The 20,917-nt window shown below is 31.2% G+C and overlaps 4 protein-coding genes across 8 annotated transcripts in view; 3 read left to right on the top strand and 1 right to left on the bottom strand.

Moving 5' to 3' along the window:
* Positions 1-500: 500 nt before the first annotated feature.
* Positions 501-4,341, top strand: LOC115444975 (probable ATP-dependent RNA helicase Dbp73D). 2 transcript variants are annotated; one of them, XM_030171002.2, is made up of 7 exons: positions 501-729; positions 1,338-1,641; positions 1,775-2,056; positions 2,273-2,450; positions 2,572-3,223; positions 3,391-3,571; positions 4,090-4,341. In XM_030171002.2, the coding sequence occupies exons 1-7, from the start codon at positions 707-709 to the stop codon at positions 4,294-4,296; spliced, it is 1,827 nt and encodes a 608-aa protein (XP_030026862.2). In that variant the 5' UTR covers positions 501-706; the 3' UTR covers positions 4,297-4,341. The 2 variants fall into 2 exon arrangements, with proteins under 2 accessions (XP_030026862.2, XP_030026861.2); XM_030171001.2 differs by having other exon boundaries at positions 2,569-3,223.
* Positions 4,342-5,494: 1,153 nt separating this feature from the next.
* Positions 5,495-12,521, top strand: LOC115444973. The gene is made up of 2 exons (XM_030170999.2): positions 5,495-6,474; positions 6,709-12,521. The coding sequence occupies exons 1-2, from the start codon at positions 5,737-5,739 to the stop codon at positions 11,416-11,418; spliced, it is 5,448 nt and encodes a 1,815-aa protein (XP_030026859.2). The 5' UTR covers positions 5,495-5,736; the 3' UTR covers positions 11,419-12,521.
* Positions 12,507-14,236, bottom strand: LOC115444961 (ankyrin repeat domain-containing protein 49). 2 transcript variants are annotated; one of them, XM_037442687.1, is made up of 4 exons: positions 14,137-14,236; positions 13,593-13,778; positions 13,067-13,372; positions 12,507-12,795 (listed from the first exon to the last, which is right to left on the bottom strand). In XM_037442687.1, exons 2-4 carry the CDS (start codon positions 13,750-13,752, stop codon positions 12,536-12,538), a joined length of 726 nt encoding a protein of 241 aa, XP_037298584.1. In that variant the 5' UTR covers positions 13,753-13,778; positions 14,137-14,236; the 3' UTR covers positions 12,507-12,535. The 2 variants fall into 2 exon arrangements, with proteins under 2 accessions (XP_037298584.1, XP_037298583.1); XM_037442686.1 differs by lacking the exon at positions 14,137-14,236 and adding an exon at positions 13,860-13,937.
* Positions 14,237-15,943: 1,707 nt separating this feature from the next.
* Positions 15,944-20,917, top strand: part of LOC115444971 (histone-lysine N-methyltransferase, H3 lysine-79 specific) — a 33,087-nt gene continuing 28,113 nt past the window's right edge. For all 3 annotated transcript variants that reach the window (XM_037442741.1, XM_037442742.1, XM_037442740.1), the window contains exons 1-2: positions 15,944-16,175; positions 20,282-20,322. In XM_037442741.1, coding sequence (XP_037298638.1) covers positions 16,092-16,175; positions 20,282-20,322 — 125 coding nt within the window. In that variant the 5' untranslated portion in view covers positions 15,944-16,091. The remainder of the gene's footprint in view (positions 16,176-20,281; positions 20,323-20,917) is intronic.

The raw sequence follows: 20,917 nt of genomic DNA, 5'->3' as shown, positions 1-20,917 counted from the left end.
AAATATGACTATTAACAGGCTGGACTTACACATCAGGAATGTCTATCTAAATTCAGGTGACTCACACTTGACTTAATTCAGAGGTGTTGCCACTTTCCAGCACTAGATCACCTTGAAAACCTCAATTTACAATCATTACAAATAAATGTTTCCCTTACAAACTATGACCTCGTTTTTAAATAAATAAAATATATAAAAGGGAGATAATAATAAAAACAATAAAATATGTGAAAATCAATATATGAACCGAGTTGTTACCGAATCATAATATATTATGAAAACGTTTACATTTCTAATAAATCCCATAAAAGCGAATTGTAACCAATGATATAAAACGTAGATGCAGGTTATAAAATCGTGTAGGAATGGGTCTTATTGAACTTAGATACCTATTTTATCTTATAGTTCATAAAAGCTTTTTATATAATCATTTTTCCTCACCTAGTTTATAGATATTTCGAGGGATTTGGTATTGTTTGTAATATTTTAGATAAATTAAAAAATCGTAAGTGGAAACACTGTGTTGCGCGCGTTGCGCATGTAGTCAGAGAAACGCGCATAATTTTATTTTTGAAACCGCGGAAACCCGTAGTCTAAGAGAATTATAATATATATGAAAAAATACAACGGAGTTTTTTATAATACCAGAAAAGCTTAGCACGCTTTTATTATTGAAATAATACATTGTATGTTAAATGATTAAACCATGGATTTGTTCTTAATTAACAGGTATGTTTACACAAATTATTTGAGGTTAAAATCTACAATATGTGTTTTACCATTCCCAATTCAAATTAAAGTATGTCGACAACTGGTAAAAGTACAATAATATTCATGTACTCATCTTAGTAAGTAAAAAATGTTCACTTGAAGTGTTTTTATATGTTGTTAACTTACTATACTGTTTAAATTTGATTGTTAATGGTGCATAATGCATATTGAGATTGCATATTCTTTTATTATTAAGAGAAACCTAACAAAGATGAAGTGATATCGATGCAGCTTAGAAAACGAATAATTTTTAATTCAATAAGAAATGGAAAATAAAAATTCTAGAATAATACACAGCTCATATGAACGTTCATAGCTCTTAACAGACATAGACCCATTGTGATTGGCAAATATTGAGATACAACAATATTAATCAATCACAACGGCCCTATGTCTATGCACTGCAACTGCATGGCTGTCATGCCATCAGCACTGAAAAACAGACTTGTTATCACAGCTGTGCTCCATCATTACATAAAAAACGTCTATGAATAGGGGGATAAGTTTGTACTATATCTAAAACTATGTTGATAAGACCTATATTAATCTCTCACTGTTCATTTCAGGTATAAAGATCCTGGTGAAGATATAGATCTGATTCATGAAGAAACAACACGCTTGGAAAAGTTAAAAGAAAAAATTGAAGAAAGGAAAAAAGCATTTATTAAAAAGGAAGTCCCAGCAGTTATTCATATAAAAGATGTTCCAGTTGAGGCAGCCAGTAATAACATAATTACAGACAATAAGAAAGAAAAAGAAAATGAACCTGAATTAAATGAAATTACAAAAAGTCAGAATAGTAAATCTAAAGAAGAAGCTGCTATTGAATTTAAAGTTTTGGGTGCAAGTGATTTTGAGAAGAGAACAAAGGTACATGAATGGAATATAATTATAGGATATTAACTTATAACATATTTTCAAGCATATGGTTACCCTTTATTATTGTGTTAGCTTAAATATTGTCTCGTATATCTAAGAAATACATTATGTTGTACATTTTCAGGTTGCAAGAATATTACCCTACTGGTTGTCACATTCATTAAGTATTTCAACAGATTTACAAAATGTATCATGTTTAGTAGAAGAACAAACATGGTTGCACAACACACTAAAATCTAATTTACTAAATGAAGGAATAAAACACTTATTTCCAGTACAAAGTCAAGTAATCCCATTTGTGTTAAATGAGCATAGGAAGCCAAAAGTATTTCGGCCACATGACATATGTGTTTCTGCACCCACAGGCAGTGGTAAAACACTAACATTTGTTTTGCCAATTATCCAGGTAAGGCATATATTTATGTAAAGGAAATCCGTTACATATTATCAAAATTAGAATACCTTTATTATATAGTATGCTTTTGTGTCACAACCCACATATTTTTTGACACTTAACATTTTTAAAATGAAATATAATGAGTTTAAAGATACTACTATTTTCTCACATTGCCTAGCAAGACAGATGTTTAGATGCTCATATAAAGCATGTTTTTCCTTTCAGCTTTTAATCAATGAGGTGGGTTGCCACATTAGGGCTCTTGTGGTTCTTCCTGTCCAAGAATTAGCTGCGCAAGTAGCTAATGTCTTCAAGAAATATAGCACTAAAACACATTTAAAAGTTGCTTTGTTGAGTGGTTCTGTACCACTGCATCAAGAACAACAAAAAATAGTAAAGTATAGTAAGTGAACTCAAATCTAGTTAATTTTTGTTCCTTAAACACTGTTTGTATCAGACAATCTAATTGCTAACAAAAGCTGCTTACAAAGTATATTAACAAATCCAACTTACACTTTCAGCAGAATCATCAGGATGGATCAGTGAAGTAGACATTATTGTCTGTACTGCTGGAAGACTGGTAGAACATATACAAAACACTGATGGATTTTCATTAAAATACTTAAAATTTCTTGTAATAGATGAAGCTGATAGAATAATGGATCATATACAAAATGATTGGCTTTATCATGTGGAAAGACACATCAAATTAGAAAATGAATTAATGGCTGGAAAGGCACCAGTTTTAAATTGGTGTAATCTCAATGAGCATATTAAACCTCCTCATAAGCTATTATTCTCTGCCACACTATCACAAGATCCTGAAAAGTTAGAACAGTGGGGGCTGTTTCAACCAAAACTATTTTCAACAGCAGTAACAGGTGATTATGAAGATGATGACCAAATAAGACAATATTCTACTCCAGCAGAACTAAGGGAAAACTTTGTTGTATGTAATGCTGAAAATAAACCATTAGTTCTTTATCATTTATTGGTGGAACAGAAATGGGACAAAGTGATATGTTTCACAAATGCAGGAGATGCGGCACATAGGTTAACAGTGCTTTTAAACATATGGGGAAAAGAAAATCTTACAGTAGCAGAACTGTCGGCAAACTTGGATAGGTCAACTAGGGAAACTGTTATAAAGAAGTTTACACAATCAAAAATTAATGTGTAAGTAAAAATTATTTCATTATTGTAATATGTGGTAAAAATCTTACATCTTATTCAATTTTACAAAATGTGCTGCTTTATATTCCATCTCCAAAATGAGCACATTTAAATTGAATTTGAATGGAAAACTGACAGTTGTGTGTATGATATTGTAATTAAATTTTTAGATTGATCGGCACAGATGCATTGGCAAGGGGCATTGATATTCCGGATTGCAATTATGTGGTGTCATATGATCCACCAAGAAATATTAAAACCTACATTCACAGAGTTGGACGAACTGGAAGGGCAGGAAAAATTGGTCAAGCTGTAACTATATTATTACCTAACCAAACAGGTTTCTTTAAGGTAAATAATAGTTTTATCATATCATATGTTAAACTATAGAAATGGGTATTACGTGATTACAAGCTATAGCTTGTTCCAGGCATCATTGTTAATGCATATGAAGGGCTCTATGAAGCTGTTAGAATTTCAGCCTGTTCTTACAAACTTTCACATTTCCAATATAATAAAGAGATTAATTGTATATTACGACTTGAAAAACAAAATGTGGCTGTGTAAATTAAAGATAATTGATGATGGCAATTAATAAGAATGTTTACTGTAGTGTTTTAAAAAAAAATATTTCAATACATAAAATGTTTATAAAGCAACAAAAACAAATTTAACTTCTAAAATAGTTTACCAATGTTATAAATCGATCAAAAATTCTCTATTAGTAATATCGATTGTTATATGAAACCGAATCAGTAACCTATTAGCACATTATTAATTGATTATAAAATTTTATTCAAGCTGTAAAAAGTAAAATAAAGGGTTGGACGAAGTATAATGATGTTAATTAATGATCTTTTATGTTTTAGGATCTGTTAGTAAAGGGAAGAAAATCCGTTATTCCAGAAATACGAATACCGCAAGATGTTTTCGATCGATTATCAATGAGCTACGAGAGTGCAATACAAAAAACGAAAGAGCAAATTCACGTTGAAATAAATTCAAAAGTACAAAAGTCTATTCAAATTAAAAGACATAAAACGAGGCCACAAAAAAGAAAACATGACATGGCGTAATAATAATTGCGTAGCTCAAATAAACTGTTTTAAATTGTTATAATATGAATTGTTCTTATTTTATCAGCATCGTGGGTCGCCTGACGCCTCATTGGTGGCGATGATTTTTCTTGTCTGCTTTCGATAACGCAACCTTGTTATATTTTAGTTGTTTGTAAATAAATAGCTCATGAAAATGCTATTATTAATCACCTTAAAAAGCTGGTTGGATAACGGATATGCCGTAATAATTTACGTAAAAAAATTTTCTGGCCGTCAAAAAAGTACGAGTTCACAATTCGTCCTGATTAGTAATTTATATTCACCTGTTCACCACTTATTTTATAATCAATGATGTGAATTAGCAATATAAAATAGAACAAATAAGCTATAATATTATAGTTAAGAACTTTTATTTTATGGTAGAGGATCGGTATTTTTCCAACATCTTGTCTTAACTTCACTCTAAGCGCCTTTTAAATATAAAGCTAGTTTTAATACCTTACAAGGTATATCTTATATGTGTGTAAGTAAGTACTTATATAAAATAATCGAATATTTTAACCATAAAAAAACTGGCCGTGCCCAGAATTTCATCTTCATGGACTTAGATCTATCTTAGTGCATTATAGTCCATGATATACCTCCTCGCACATTGTGGTACGTAGTACTTATATTATTTACTCAAACAAAAATCATAATATGTAAGTAAGTTATAGGTGTTCTTGCAGCTCCGCTCCTGTTAACACATTGACTTTCAGTTTCTGTAGTGTAGTAATCGTAGAGGAGAAGTACTACCGTACTTACTCTTGGATTCTAATGCTCTTGCTCTTTGGTATTAACGACATCCAAAGACTGAGGCGGCTTTACCTATTGTGCAGAGTGTGTGCTGCACACGGGTGCCGTGTGTTAGGGGGCGCCGAGCGCCGCTCGCGACACGTTCAAAGAGACATGCGCCCGTGCTAAGGCCGGCGAGCGGCTTCTTTACTTTACACAATAACTTTTGATTTAATATTATCAAATTAATTAAAGACTACATTGTATCCTAAGGGGCGCCAAGGAATTTCTTGCACACGGGCGGCGCATGAGCTCGAGCCGCCTCTGTCTAAATAGAATTATAATACGACATTTCTGGCCATATAAATCAAGTATGGTCGCGCCATTCCATGGGCTGGATCAAAAAGTAATATCTTATATTTTTTGGGACGGTGGTATCTGGCAACACTGAACACCACAAAAAATAATCAACCATATGGAAGTCGCGCTCAACGGACTAGTATCCAGAGCCGTAATAAATAAATAAAAAAAAATCAATTTTGTGATGACATTGTCAAGTTCTTATTCCGAATTTTTGAATTTCAAAACATATCGAAAACTAACGAACTTGTGAAATTGTTCTCTATAAGATTTTTGTGTTAAAATTATAGAATATATTTTTGTTTTTGTTAAAGTTAAGCTAAAATGACAATAGTGCATTCAGAATTGCTAAATTTAGATGTAGTTAATAATGATGTTGCACCCCAAGTAGAACTAATATACCCAAAGCTGGCGATTTTTGAAAATTCTCGAAAATACCATATCGTGGACCTTAAGGGTTCTTCAAAGAGTACATATGATGAAGAGATCGATGTTGTTGATAAGAAAGTATGCAAAGGCGGATTGCTTTGGTTAATTTTAAAATCTGGAGACGTAGTGGCGATAGATCCATCTAAAGAATCAAAAATAAAAATTCGTAATGACAAGTTTAAGATTTGTCAAATAAAAGAAAATAAAACTGATTTATATTTCATTAGTGAAAGTGGTGAATATTTAATTCAACCATATAAAGGAGAAGAATTAAAGAATATGTTGGAAGAAGGTGTTCCGGAAATTTATACAACATTCAAGAAAATCTCTAAAGATCATTTCGATTCAGATTTTTATGCTACTGCTGAAGGTTTTAACCTTTTTCTTGAGAATTCAACAATTAAAACACAATGTCCACTTACTGGATTGGTGGAGACTGTTGCTTCAAATGTAAAATGTAATTGTCTATTACCATGGGAAGACCTAGTAGTGGTGGCGGATGAAGAAAACATGTGGCTCATTGATCTCAAAACATCCGAAATAGTTTATAAATTTGCAAAGGACAGTACATGTTATGTCCCCATCGGTGTTCATGATAATGTTTTATACTACATTGTGAGAAATACTTTGCAGGTAATGGTTAATAACTTTTCATCACCCTTCTTTATTGTATAATTATTGGAGTATGCTATTTAAAAGAAAAGAGTACATTTTTGTCATGGCTGAGAAGTTTAAAAAAAAGCAAATTTTTTGTATAATAACTTAATATTAAACAAAATAATCAATTTTGTAAAATTTTATTGGTTTAACATGATTTCTAGCCCCAAATATTTCAAGTTGTATACCCTTTCTCTGTTTTCATTCTAGATACAAGTATGCAGTGCATCTGCCTCATCCACACTACTTGCCAATAAAGAAATTTCAAGTGAAAGTCAAAAAATTACATCTCAAGAAACGTTAATGAATCAGCTTAAAACATTGGTAGAATCAATATTAACAAGTCCCAAGGTAACCGAGGTACCTTCAAGCATACAAGTATTATTTGAAGAAATAAATAATTATGCATTTCTCATAAAAACAAGTATAAAATTATGCCGATGTAACTTAATTTTCAAATCTCTTTTATATTCGCTTCAAAAGAAAGTTGTTGCATCTGAAGATTTGAATTTAATAGATTCAATATCAGATTTAATAATTAAAGTAGACCTCTTAGAGTATATTGTATTTAAAGGAAATGACAGCTACAAAGATGTGGATTTATTTAAACAAAATATTAAAGAATTATGTATAACTTTTATATCCAAGTCAGATTTGGATTTAGCATCTATTTGCTGGCTTAAATATTCAGAAATGAAATTAACAATTACATGTGATGATATTTTTGATATTCTCAATTCTATATCTCATAATACTAAAATTGGTGCTATCATGATCTGGTTAAAAAACTTTATTCCATCTCTTTTAGATCAAAATCCTTTCCACATAGATATATTTGTAAAATGGGCTACTGAGAGAGTTTTTAAACTTGAACAATCTTCATATTGGCCTAAAATTGGTATAAAATTTATAGATGAAATAACATTTGTGTTGGAAAAGTCCCTTAAGATAATCCCAGTTCGGCCTATATCTATGGATGATCTTGGTGTGCTAAAAGACAGAATTCGGGATATCTTGGAGCTAAAAGAAAAATACAAAATTCACATGCTTCTGAATGAATTTTGTAATCAAAGTCCTTCTGAACTTACCTTGATAATGTTGCGACGCTGTTACACAGAAGATCTTGAAATATTTTTACAAAATTATTTGTCATTCTATGCCACTCGACATCAATTTGATTTAGATGATGCACTGAGGTCTTTTATAGAAAGTGAAGCAACTTTAGGTGGTGGTGAAATAGATGGTGAGCGTCTAAGAATTTTATTGGACATGTTTCGGTCCATGAATAGTAAATTAGATTGCTTGCTTCAAGTCTTGAAAGTATTGGATGTACCATGGAACGAAACTGTCATTCAGATAGTTGTTACTGCTACTACGGCCACTAACGATTTTACACTGTCTGATTCTGATTGTGGCCTAGTAAAGGAAATTTTGAAGGAATATAACTATGCAAAGGTTAAAGTAATCTTAAAAAAGTATAACTTTCCTTTGGCATCAACAGATTACATATTGCTTCTTCATAAAATAATCAATGCTCCTAAAGTGGATTTAGATGATCTAAAAGTAATTACCAATGTGATTAGCAATTACTCTAGTTATGGTAATATGTTATACCTAAACAAATGTTTGCAGGATTGTGAAATAAAAGCAGCGTTAGAATATTTTACTGCACTAAATAAAAAAGACAAGATTATATTATTAAAGGCAATGAAAATTAAATTTGAGCAGTTGATAACAAAAAAATCCACCAATGTAGGAATGGAAAGAAATTATTTAGATTTTTTAAAAGGCACTAAGCTGTTGAACAATATTCAAATGAAAAATATTGAAAATTTATTCTATATGAAGAACTCATATAACTTAAAATTAGATATGAATAACATTCACATTGAGAAATCTTTCAAGGATCTTTTAACAATGAAATCCCTGGAGGATTCCTCAAAAGCTATGTCTAGATATGGAGAAAGAGTGAATCAAATAACAGGAATGTGGGCAACTCAACAGTCTGCGATATTAACTTTGTTACGACGAACACCTGCCAGCCACAATGTTCACGCATTTGTTGAAAGATTAATTATTCGGTCACAAAAGAAGGACCCATGTGATGATAGCATTTTATCCAAATTTGAAAATGGTGAAAACACAACACTTCTAGTACAATCCAGTGATGTATTAGTCGAATTACTTTGTAAGTGCAATGAAGAATATTTACATTCTTTAATGAAGTATTTAATAATTTTCAATGCATTGATAAAAACTAATATAGTTGTACAGAATCTTTCAATCGCTTGGAAATTTAATTACGTATACCTACCTATATCATCAACTACAGAAATTAGTGGATTAATTAATTTTTACTCCAAAATACAACTACAGAGTCAAAGTGAAATTGATTTAGAAAGTATGTCTCAAGATTTTAGGCCATACGATTTTAATTCCTTTAGAATGGTATCCCATTCACTTGTAAATTCTAATAATACTCACTGTCCTATTCAAGATTCTTTAATAAATTTATGTGATAACACGGCTAGAAGATTGTTGAATAAAATTGTTGCGAATGTGGATATTGATGAGGTATTAATAATGGCTCTCATTCTTATTTTGAGAACTGTAGAAACAATTGAGGAATCTATATGGATACCAGATGTTTTGAGAGGCCAAAACGAATCCTTATCAACGCCAGTAGTATGTTTTCTGTCATCATTGCCAATGCGTAATACTTTTTGTTTGGACAACAATGTAAATGGCAATTCAGTTACTTATCCACCGCAACTCATTCTGAAATCAAAGTTTAACATAAATTTGTCTGAAATAGCTCTTCCTGAGCATTCAGAAGAGACATGGGATGTAAAAGTTATACTTTTTTACGTTTTAAAAAAATACCCGGAAATTTCATTTCCCCGACTTTCGGAGATTTGTCGCGCACTTAATGTTTCTATAGATGATGGGTTGTCACTGCAGCTTATATCATTGTTAACGAATTGGACTTTAAGATACAAAATTTGTCAAAATCAATTTGGACGCCGACAGATCATTACAGAAAACGGGGAAGAACCTTTTACAAAATGCTTCATTATTTGGGAAAGCATTAAAGATAAAGAATTTTTAATCGATATATTAAACGACTTTTGGAGAAATGGTGAAGTTACTTTACATGGACGTGTGGTTTCTATAAACCCATATTATTACGAAATCTTTTTATGTATTTATCGGTTAATTTTTTATACGAGTGCGGAGTTACGCAATATGAGAGAATATTTTCTGCTAAATTTTCTCACTGAGTACACACGCAAAAGTCCTCCGAAACAATACGAATTTGAACTTTTTTCTGTTAAAGGTATATACCCAGAGGTTGGATATTTCCGACTTCCTTTCCATCTCTTTATGCGAGACGACATGTGGTCTAATTTAAAATCCGAAATTACTTTAGAAACTTATGAGCGGTGGCTACCAGTCGTAGTACTACTGGCGTTAGATTCCGATTTGCAGACTGCTCGAGATATGATCTGCAGTAATGCCCTAAAACAAACAATGACATCAAGAAAACGCAATGAAGGCATCGAAGCTGATAGTAAAAAAACCGAACCTTGGAGTCTAATAACACGAGAAGAACCTTTACTTAGAGCGGCACATAAATGTGTACGACACATTTCGAATATGGAATGGGCCGGAGCTTGCTTATTCTATGTGCTTCAAGGCTGTTCACGTGGAGCAGATCAAGTGGCCGCTGCACATTTATGCTATCAATTTGCACAACGGTGGGCTGCTGTTCAGCCAGGAAATAGAGCAGTACGTCAAATGGAACGTTTGAATGCGACTCTATCAACTCGGCATGTGTTGTATAAAATTGAATGGGCATGTGATGAACTTGTACGCCTTTCAACAGAACCTGCTCAACTAATACGTGCTTTATATTTTCATCCCGAGTTCATTGAAAAAATTGGACGTCATGATGTTAACCGTGCAGCCAACGAAATAGCTGACAAGAACGGCATCAATGTTAGCTCCATTAGGATGCAAATTTTGGAAAACATTCTCGAAAAATCAAGCAAAGAAAATAATAATGATTCGTCTGCATTAACACCAATTGAACTAATCACTGCAAAATACATACTAAAAGCAACGTGCCCTAAAATGGGTGCAATTTATTTATCTCGTATAGCTTTCGATGATGACAGCAGTTACAAAAAATCGAAAAAATTAAGAGCTCTTCAGTGCTTAATAAGCGTAATTGATGCCGATACTGCAATTAAAGTGACGAATAGAGGAAGAGACGCATTATGGATATCTTTAGTCGATTTACTATGTGTTGTAAGACTAGAAGCGGTAGATATGCCGTGGATTGTAGTAACATTCTTACAAGACAAAATTCGTGCGCTAGACCAATTACTTCATACTACTGACTTAAACGTGGAAGCTTTAAAAATAGCGACAATGCTTGCATGTAGATACGGTTCTTCAAAAATAATTCACCACCTTTTAATTTCTTTGTTACGTTCTAATGTATACGATGACCTAACACCATTACTATTGAAGATTTCAACTTTCCCACCCGATGGTGTAATTTACGCTGCATGGCGTGCTGTTATTTTGTCTCCATTTCAAAATGCAGACCATCCAATCACTGAACGACAGAGAACAAAATGTATAAATGCTATAAATTTGTTGCCATTGTGCCCAATATTGAAAGATGAAGATCTAACAGAGATATGGAAAAATTGCGTGAGATGTAAATGTCTCGGATTAGGTTGTTTAGTGTTACCCTACATGAGGCCACAGACGAGACAGACATTACCAGAACTGTTAAAAATAGATAGACGAAATTTGATTGCTAGTTTAAAGAATTTATATAATGAATCTTATCTAGTGTCTGGTGCTATGCACGTCATTGAAGGTATGGCATCAAAAATGTATCGATAGTAGAATTAATATTATATTTAATTTATATTTCACATGTTTCTTTTATGCCTGAGATTTCAGGTTGCGCCTATAAAAATGTGTTGATGTAAGAGTTAATTAGGTCGCCCGTGGCACATATATACTACCTTACTTATTGGGTTTTTATCGCTTTTGACGGCAGTGCCAAAACAATATTTTTTTACCATCGGTGCGAGTCACGACACTCGCGTAACAAACTTGAACACTAGTGCCGCGGCGATCACGAATCACCAATTATGTGAAAATGAGCAGTATAAAGATGCGACCAACACATGTTTTCGTCAACTGCACCTAGCATACTGTTATGTTGCACGCTCATTTTTATACATATACTCTGTTTTGCACGTAGAAAATGCTGGCGCAAACGTTCGAGTTCACTATGCGAGTACGCAACAACACGCCTACCCCTAAACAATGTATAATAAACCTGTGGGTTATTGTAAGCACATGTGTAATATAATAATAATAATAATAATATATTGTTTGGAACCCCAGAAGAGTTAATTATTCTTTCCACATGACGTTACTTGTGCTAGGATATATTTCGACGGTCGAAAGGCTTAAACATTATTTTTTTTATTTTAACAAGTTTAAGAACAGAAAAATGTGCTGATTTAAAATATGTATGAAACTTAGTGTCGCAAAAAACTTTCGCTAAAGTCAATTAGCCTTGCATCCGTCGATTTATTTCCCCCGGATAGCAACCACGTACACAATGCGATGAAAACCCGCCAGTCGCACACGTAATTCTATCGCGTTCCAGGGTCAGCCACTGTATATCCGGTTCCAACAGGCCGGCATAATTGAGTCGACTGTCGAGGGGTTATCATCTCTCGTCAGTCAGCATTCTATTCGACCCCACTCCACTTACCATCAGGTGAAGTGAGGACACTTCGCCGTGCCTATATAAAAAAATAAAAACAATATTGCATTCACTTTCTACTAGAATAAAAGCTTAGGTAAACTTCTCCAATGTATACCTATGGGGACCATATACTTAGATAAATACCTAAATTTACCAAATATGTTTATGTATTTGTAATTATTTATTGTAAAATAAAAAAAGTTAATAAAATATTTACTTATACTTCTAATTTTTTTATTTTTTAAGTAAAATTATTTGCTTTCTACGAACAAAAGGATTACATGTAAAAGCTAATGAATGAATGTGTGATATTGCTGGGCACACCATTTCAAATAAAGGTGCATAAATACCATGACCTCTAGCCAAATCTTCAGGAGTTTCACCACTGTTGTTAGTTTTTCTAGCTATTTCTATTAAATCTCTCCTTAAAAATAAAACTAATAATGTTGATTTACAATGACTAACTGCTGCTGCCAAATGTAGTGGGGTCTGTTCTGTAATCAAAATAACACATTGATCAGTTCTATTCTACTCTTCAGTCAATATGAACATTTATAATTTTTTTAGAATTCTTAATTAAGTTAATATCATTCCATAATAACAACAGTAAGTAATTATATTACATTAGAAAAAACATGTTTGTATATTACTACACACAAATAAAATGCAACTTTAATATTATATTCAATAAGGATCCATTTTCTTGCTTTTGTTCCATTATTAGGTCATTATATTATTACAATGTAAAAAATTATGAGATATTACCTCCCTCTGAAAGTGCTGTAGGGTCTGCCCCAGCTGCCAGTAATCTTGCAACTATCTTATAGTTATTCCAATTACAAGCTGAGTGCAGTGGTGTCCACCCAAGTTGAGTCTTGGCATTGATATTGGCCCCAACACTGAGTAAGTACTGAACAGCAGCTATATGATTGCTGTAGGATGCTCGGTGCAGGGGAGTATAACCATCAGAATCACGAGCATGGACAAGCCCAGGTTGGATTGTTAATAATTCTTTCAATAATTCAACGTCGCCATTTTCTGCAGCCCACAGGATATGATCTATTGGATTTTCTAAAAAAAAAGTACTTATATTAAAATTTAGTACTTATATTAAAACATATAAAAGTGAATGCTTCACTTCAAGTATTAATTTTTTTTTTTATGAAAAATGAAACATACTATTGCAAAGCTTGCTATTTTATATAGTGTCAGTAAAAATTTATGGTAGACATCCATAAATTTTAATATTGTAGACATTTAAATTCACTTTGTATTAAAATTATATAGTCACCTTTAGGATTTTTCACAACATCAACATCTTGATCAGCATCATCCCACCCAGACACAAACATTCCCGAAGTTTCTGGATTTCGCTTACATTTTTCTATTTCTTCTTGAATTTCTTTAAAGTTATTATATTCTGTAGTTTCAGAGTTTTCGGAGTCTGACATAATTTAGCAATTACCGATGAGATGTTCTGTGAAATAAAGAGAATTATAATATAACTAACAACACAACTAAAAGGACTATTTATGTTAACTTCAACAAATTATATGACTTTGTTTTTATGCAGACACTTCAATTCAATTAATTTTTAGATTATGGCTCCATGGTTGCCGACGATGATGTTCTGCAAAGAATATTATAAATAGATAATAGATGACTTTCATAGAAAGATTTTGCCAGTGGTCTCAAAAGACAAAATCAAAGAAAATTAAAATACATATTATATATGGAAAGACAACATCACAAATCGGTGGAGCTGCCGAGTAAAAATGGTATATTATGTGATGATAAATGATGATGAAAAATAGTACTATTAGTCTAGAACGTACCGAATTGTCGGTAAATGATATAAAATATTTTTTTTTTATATGTAAATATTACACGAAAACAGACACGAAAAAAGGTAGTTTTAGGTTTGTCAATTTTAAACCTGTACAGAGGCGAAGGTATTATTTATCAAACAGTTTAAAATACATTTTATGATAATAACTAACAAAAATACCACAGTAATGAAATTTCAATGTTTTGATCACATAACAATAACTAAAGCCATGTTATAATAGTTACATTATATATTATAGTTATATTATACATGTTGGTACTATATTACTCTTATGGCATGGATAAGGAACAAAAAGAGATGCATACTCATTCATGCATTCGAAATTGACAGAGTTGTCACCAGTTTTCACCAGCTATTTATGAATTTAACCGTATCCATTTCAAAAATATTGATAAAAAAAACAATATTTATGATACAGACCGTAGGTATATAAGTAACTGGGTTTTTAATTTGTTGGTAGAAAATGGCTTATTTAACTACGTCACTTGACTGGACAGGACTTTTTTTTTCTATTATATAGCTACAAAATTTGGCGCCACTTCTACAAATTAGCCGGTGACATTGATAAATGCGTTATCATATTAATATCATTATTCTTTCATAATCCGGATTTTTATAAATAGCATACTTTTTTCGATTGTAAACTTGGGTGAGCGTTATACAGTTCAATATTTTTTAAACACGTTTAAAGCATTAAAATTCATTGATTTTTATATAATGCCGCTCGTCACTCGTGCACTGTAAATGCATGGAACGAATGCAAAGCAATCCTTATAATAAAATGCGAAAGTTTATTAATAACATCTTTGTTTGAAGTTTACTCCAAAATTGATAAATGGCATTCATAGAAACCATGTGGTGAATCAACATTTAGGAAATAAGACTGGAACTTTCATTTTAGAAAAGGTTCTTCATTCGGTACATTCCACAAGCAATGTACAGTAAAACATACGTAATAAAAATTCAGCCCACCATTTTTTTCAATAGGCACAATTTAAATGACAAGACGATGCCGTTGAGAGGCAGAAACAGATATTGCGGTGGTTTATACCTACCCGTACCTACCGTATGGACCGTACCATACGAGAATCACCACCTAGTTTAACCTATTAGGTACAAATGATAAAGAACTTTAACAAGTATACAGACAAACCCCCTTATTCATAAACGTTTTTTATCTAAGGACGGAGTAAAGCTGTGATAACAAGCTCGTTTCTCAGTGCCGTTGGGCACTGAGAAACAGACATAGGGCCGTTGTGATTGGCTATTATTATTGTATCTCAATATTAGCCAATCACAACGGCCCTATGTCTACGCACTGAGAAGACTACCATGCCGTCAGCACTGAAAAACAGACTTGTTATCACAGCTTTACTCGGTCGTTAGATAAAAAACGTCTATGAATAAGGGGGTAAGCGTATAAGGCATGGGCTTAGCTTTAGTAATGGCACTTTAATAAGGTTTGAAGTTAAATTAATGCACACTCCACATAGTCATGTCTGCTTTAAGCCAGCTTTAAGCAGATTGCGGTCTTTACCTTTTCCTGAGACCTTATCACTTATCAAGCGGCCTGTGTCCTAAGTCTATGCTCTTTATACCCCCTAGCCGATAGGCAAATTACAGAGAGGTGTACTTGGATTGGTCAAATATTGAATAATCAATTGGACATACAAAAATATCCACTACATTAAAATATACTATGTATATATATTTTTATTGATATATTGTTTATTTTCTGTTTTTTTTTTGTTTTTTTTTAAATGTTGCAACACTTATAGGCAGCCATGATTGGAATTTAGAAATAATTTCAACATGGCGACCGGTTGTTCAGAGTGTGTGTGTGTGAAAGTGCAGTGAAATTATGTTAAAATTTAGTGTATTTAGTGATTAATTTAGTGTTTAAGTGTAAAGTGTGTGCTTTAATGCATCGGTTTTGCTATCATGGCTTTAGATTTACGCCTGCACTCTCCTGCAGGCGCGGAACCTGTTGTTTATACATGGCCCCTCACTACAGGTCATGGCTCGGTAAGGAAATGTATACTTTTTATTCTATTTTAGTTATTTACACGCTTTCGTAGTAGTTATAATGTTCTCAGTGTCCGTTATGCTATTCTTTCAGAATCAAAAATTGTAAATAGGCGCATCTCATTATTTTCAAACAATCCATCGTGGAACAAGTGCCAGTTTGAATTACTGATTAGCAAAATTGTATTGAGTGTGATCATTTGTTTTGTTGGGAAGGTAAAAATAATTGATCATTAGGAGAATTAATAGTTTTTCTGGTAATGTTTTAGTTAAAATAGTTCAGGTTTAGGGTAGCTATTCCTCAACGTCACATGGGTATTGCAGCAGAGTGTATTGACCTCGTGTTTTGTCAAGGTGTCGACTTTTTTTAGATATGTACACACTGTTGGGTAGTATTCATTCGTTATAATCTAAACTCTGCGTATAACAACAGTATTGATAATAAGGTGATAAAATACATTATACAAAGTGGTGTATACACAGTACATATTAAAGTATTAAATATTTGTTGTATAAATGTGATGTTTGTTGATTAGCTATTTACCTCACATTCATTGTTTAGAGAAAATGTTGATAACCTTTATTTAGCTTACTGAATGTTGGTAGCAAGTTATTAATTTATTATGATGTATAGTTGTTTTGAAATAATTCCACATTATGTAAGGGGTAATGTCTTTTGTCAGTATTTCTTTATTTATCTTCATTGATAACCTAGTTATATAGTTATAGGTTCCTACAATATATTTTTTATATGATAGAGAGTAACTATGTAACTGTCTCATTGATACAAAACATTCAGTTTCTTAATTTTGAATTATTCCATTTATTATCCATGGTGAATTAAGGTTTATTTCTATACATTAGTCATTGCATTGTTCTTTATGTTTTAAATCATATGCTTTGAACAATTAGTACAAGGTTTTTTTTTTAACAAAAGGGGATAATATTTTAATGTTTTATTGACATGGGTGCAGTATTAAAAAAAGTAAGATGTACTTTGTTTAAATATTTATTTATAAAAAAATATGTACATAAAAAGCTTTTTTCTTCGATTCTCTTTATTAAAATGAATATTAATCAAATGTATAATTATGATGGTTTTTTAGTTATAATATATGTATAATGAAATCTGAGCAGGCAGCTCTAAAATGTGTTATTTACAATTATGAATAATAGTATATCAAACATATTAATAATTGTGGTTCTCTTATTTAGAAAAGCAGAACTAATGCAATATCCTAAAATTGATTATTTGCAGAGCGGGTAGTTGTTTGCTTGTATTTATTATTTCAGGAACTGGTAAACATGCTATTCATATCAAGGTTAAATATTATGTATATGATGGTGACAATGAAACAAGTAATATAAATAAATGAAATTATCAGTGTTACTTAATGTTGACGAAACTTACTAAAATGTGTTATAATTACTATAAATCAATTATTATCATTCATTCTATTTAGTTGTCAGTCTTAGACATAAATTAAATGTTTTGATACATTAGAATACTTTTTAATGAGTCGAATTTGTATTTTTTCATTTGTAGGTACTTTCATTAGTGTTTGGGGTCTTCCATAACAGTATTCATGTTTTAGTTATATACATGAACCTTGTTTTGAAATAGTATTCAAAATATTTTGTCCATGTACAATATTTTAATTATTGTTATTGTAGTTATATATTATGTGATTCTGTGGTCTCCTTCGGTGTTGACATGTGAATGCTATAATATTCTTTATACTTTGTAAAAATTAAGATGAGCCTTATGATAGTTGCAGAGTAATTTTTTATTTTATTTATTCAATTATTCCAGGCTCAGAAAAAAACCTATATGGAAATAGTAATGTGTTTGTGGTTGGAAGCATGTTAAAAATAGAAAAGAATCAATTATTTTTATTGATTCAAAACATGTTTGGGTTGATTGTTAATAGTACCTACCTATTAATATTTCAAAGATATTAACCGGCAGTGTTATGTTGTGTGTTTTTATTTATTTAAAGAATATTCACATATTTTTTTAAATTTTAAATCATTATTTCTTTTCAATTTATTTTGTTTGCAAAATAGATTTTTTTGTCAAAACTAGGCTAAACATTTCTATCCTATTAGGATAAAATGAACAGAAGTTCCACACTTAAACATTTATTTTTAGCACTTGCAGCTCCTGTTCTATTTGTTTGCTTTGCTTGTCCAGATTGCCTATAGTATGTGTACACTTATAACCTAACATAACCAACTTGAGGATTTCTGTGACAACATTTTTTATAATAAAATGGTGATAAGCGTACATATTCCTATTTGTTGTGATTGGCTGTATTGTTTCTATGATATTGACATACCACCTCTCTGTCATTTATGTATTTAAATTTCATAAAATACATACATTAAGATAAAAATTAAATCAATTAATGCCATTCTTTGACCTCGAAATTTGATTACAAGATATTTGAGCTCTAGCTGTAATGTGCTATTTTTGCAACAAGATATGGTTTGGTTTAATTGGATTTGAATTAGTTATTAGTTGCTAATTCATTAGGATCATAATTCGGTTTGAATTATCTAAGATATTAACGAATTAAGTTCATAAAAAATTAAGTTATACAACTTTAATCTGACAAATAAACTTAACGCAGTGTAATGATATGTGAAAAATAGTTGTTTGTCAAAGCTTCATTAAATACATATAATGCTTTCAGAGGAAAATATTATGAGAACTCTTGACTTTGTATTGAAAACTTTTCTACTTTCTATGCAAAACACAAATGGATAAACACATATGACAGTATCATTGAAAAATGATTGTTGTAGTATTGATTGTGCGATTACTTTCCAAGCCAAGATAAAGATGCTGCATTGAAAGAAATATCACAATACTCCTCCGTAAAAAGATATTAATGGATAATAGTTGTACATAAAAAATGAAATATTTTGTAGATGTTAAATTATAATTTCTCTCTGTTTTGATAGCTAATAATGATCTTCAGTTAAATTAAAACTTAAATTTCGAATTAAGTACAATAAAGTATGTATAAATATTTTATTATATTATTATTATATTATTAGTTGTGGCTGCACTCACATAATAATATACTTTTTAACAAACATAATATCTCCTTTTTTTCAATGTTATTGGTAACAGGTTTTAATATGACTTTCAACTCGAATTTCAAAACCTTAGAAGTGGTTTTCTGAGAATATTGTCTTATAGAAACTAAGACATTTTCCAAAAAAAAAAAAACATCAAACTTAATTAATGATTTGTAACAGATGAACAGACTTGGTTTTGCATGTCATTTTATGATAATTTGGATTAATGAATGTTGTTCATATTTTTATGAACATATAGTAATTCTCACTTTTACTTATAGTCTTACAAAAGGTGTAGTTTCCGGTCAAATCAATGTTATTGGACTGTATTCAGTATAAAATAATAATGCTATTTACCTTTAATAAATCTATGTAAAAACTTTGAATGGTGATATTCTAAAATATTTATTTACCACCATTAACCCCAAAAGAGATATATGTATATCATCCCTTATATATAGTCATCACAGAAAGGTCCTCTGTTCAAATTTCTAGTTCAAATGCTTTAGGTTGGGCACTGATGACTTAAAACTATTTACAATAATCAATCCCAGTCTTATATTCTATCTAATCTCAAGAACATGCCAATAAAAATAAATTATTTGTTAGTAAGTTAAAAAAATTTGTTCTTGTTGATCCATTTTCGCGAGGGATAAAAAAGTGATTAGGATCGTTCTTTGAAAATGGCGAATCAGAAGTTTACTAATAAATAATTATACATTTTGTTTTATAATTAAAATTACAGTGGACCCTCGGTAAACCGGCCACTGTCTAATCTGACGCCCCCTATAATCCAACATGTCTATTATAGTGTTGTTTCAAATATATATAAAAAGAGTTCTATTTTGTACTCAAATAATACACAGCATTTTGAAATAATTATTGTTATCTAAGTATAATCAGGTTCTCATGTTCAAAATTTAATAAAAGTGTAAAATCCTCTTTGATAATATAATATTAGGATACCAATATGTTGATTTATTTGATTAATATTCATTAATTTATTTTCTTTGTTACAGGACAAACACGATGGGGCCCTGGAGATAGTAGAAACTATAAGGTGAGAAATAACACATTATGAAATAATAATTATAAATCAAATGAATGCGTTTAGTTGGTAAATTTGCTAGACACATTTTTTAGGTTAAAAATTAAATACCCTTATATATTACGAAATAAAGTTTATTATAATTAATCCATGTCCCACACTATACACTACACAAGCGAAAAGATAAAAAAAAAATTGTCGAAATCTTCAGATTTTATTTTGTACGAAGCTGCTGAGAGCATTAGAAAATATGTGTAGATTCATTTTGAATAGTGTTAAAATCCAACAAAATAATACTGTGTTTATGTCTAGCGCGCCAAAAGCGCTGACTGTTATCAGGTGAACCTTTGAATCAGAAGTATTGCAAAGTCGGCATAGGTCGATTCTAAAAAAAACTATTTGCGTTCCGTTGTGGCGGGAATGATTGTGAAACGCGCTAACGTGATATGTTTTACAAATAAATTAAGTTCGACAGTTGAATTTCGACCATTGGACGCCCGATAATATAATTTTTATCGGGCGTCCAGTAATTTTTTAAATATGAGACTATTGCAAACTATAATTTAGAAAAATAAAACCACAGCGTAATTATAGAAAAAAAAATATA

This window comes from Manduca sexta, chromosome 25 (genome assembly GCF_014839805.1).
Source record: "Manduca sexta isolate Smith_Timp_Sample1 chromosome 25, JHU_Msex_v1.0, whole genome shotgun sequence".
Taxonomy (NCBI): Eukaryota; Metazoa; Arthropoda; class Insecta; order Lepidoptera; family Sphingidae; genus Manduca; species Manduca sexta.
The sequence above is the reverse complement of the archived record's forward strand: the minus strand, read 5'-3'. Positions and strand labels throughout refer to the sequence as shown.

Coding starts and splice junctions, on each gene's coding strand:
- LOC115444973 (XM_030170999.2), top strand. CDS start 5,737: ATGACAATAGTGCATTCAGAATTGCTAAATTTAGATGTAGTTAATAAT. Junction 6,475..6,708: donor TTGTGAGAAATACTTTGCAG/GTAATGGTTAAT, acceptor TTTTCATTCTAG/ATACAAGTATGCAGTGCATC.
- LOC115444975 (XM_030171001.2), top strand. CDS start 707: ATGGATTTGTTCTTAATTAACAG. Junction 2,057..2,272: donor TTGTTTTGCCAATTATCCAG/GTAAGGCATATA, acceptor TTTTCCTTTCAG/CTTTTAATCAATGAGGTGGG. Junction 3,572..4,089: donor ACCAAACAGGTTTCTTTAAG/GTAAATAATAGT, acceptor TTTATGTTTTAG/GATCTGTTAGTAAAGGGAAG.
- LOC115444961 (XM_037442687.1), bottom strand. CDS start 13,752: ATGTCAGACTCCGAAAACTCTGAAACTACAGAATATAATAACTTTAAA. Junction 13,373..13,592: donor TGTTGTGAAAAATCCTAAAG/GTGACTATATAA, acceptor CTTTTTTTTTAG/AAAATCCAATAGATCATATC. Junction 12,796..13,066: donor TACAGCACTTTCAGAGGGAG/GTAATATCTCAT, acceptor TTTTGATTACAG/AACAGACCCCACTACATTTG.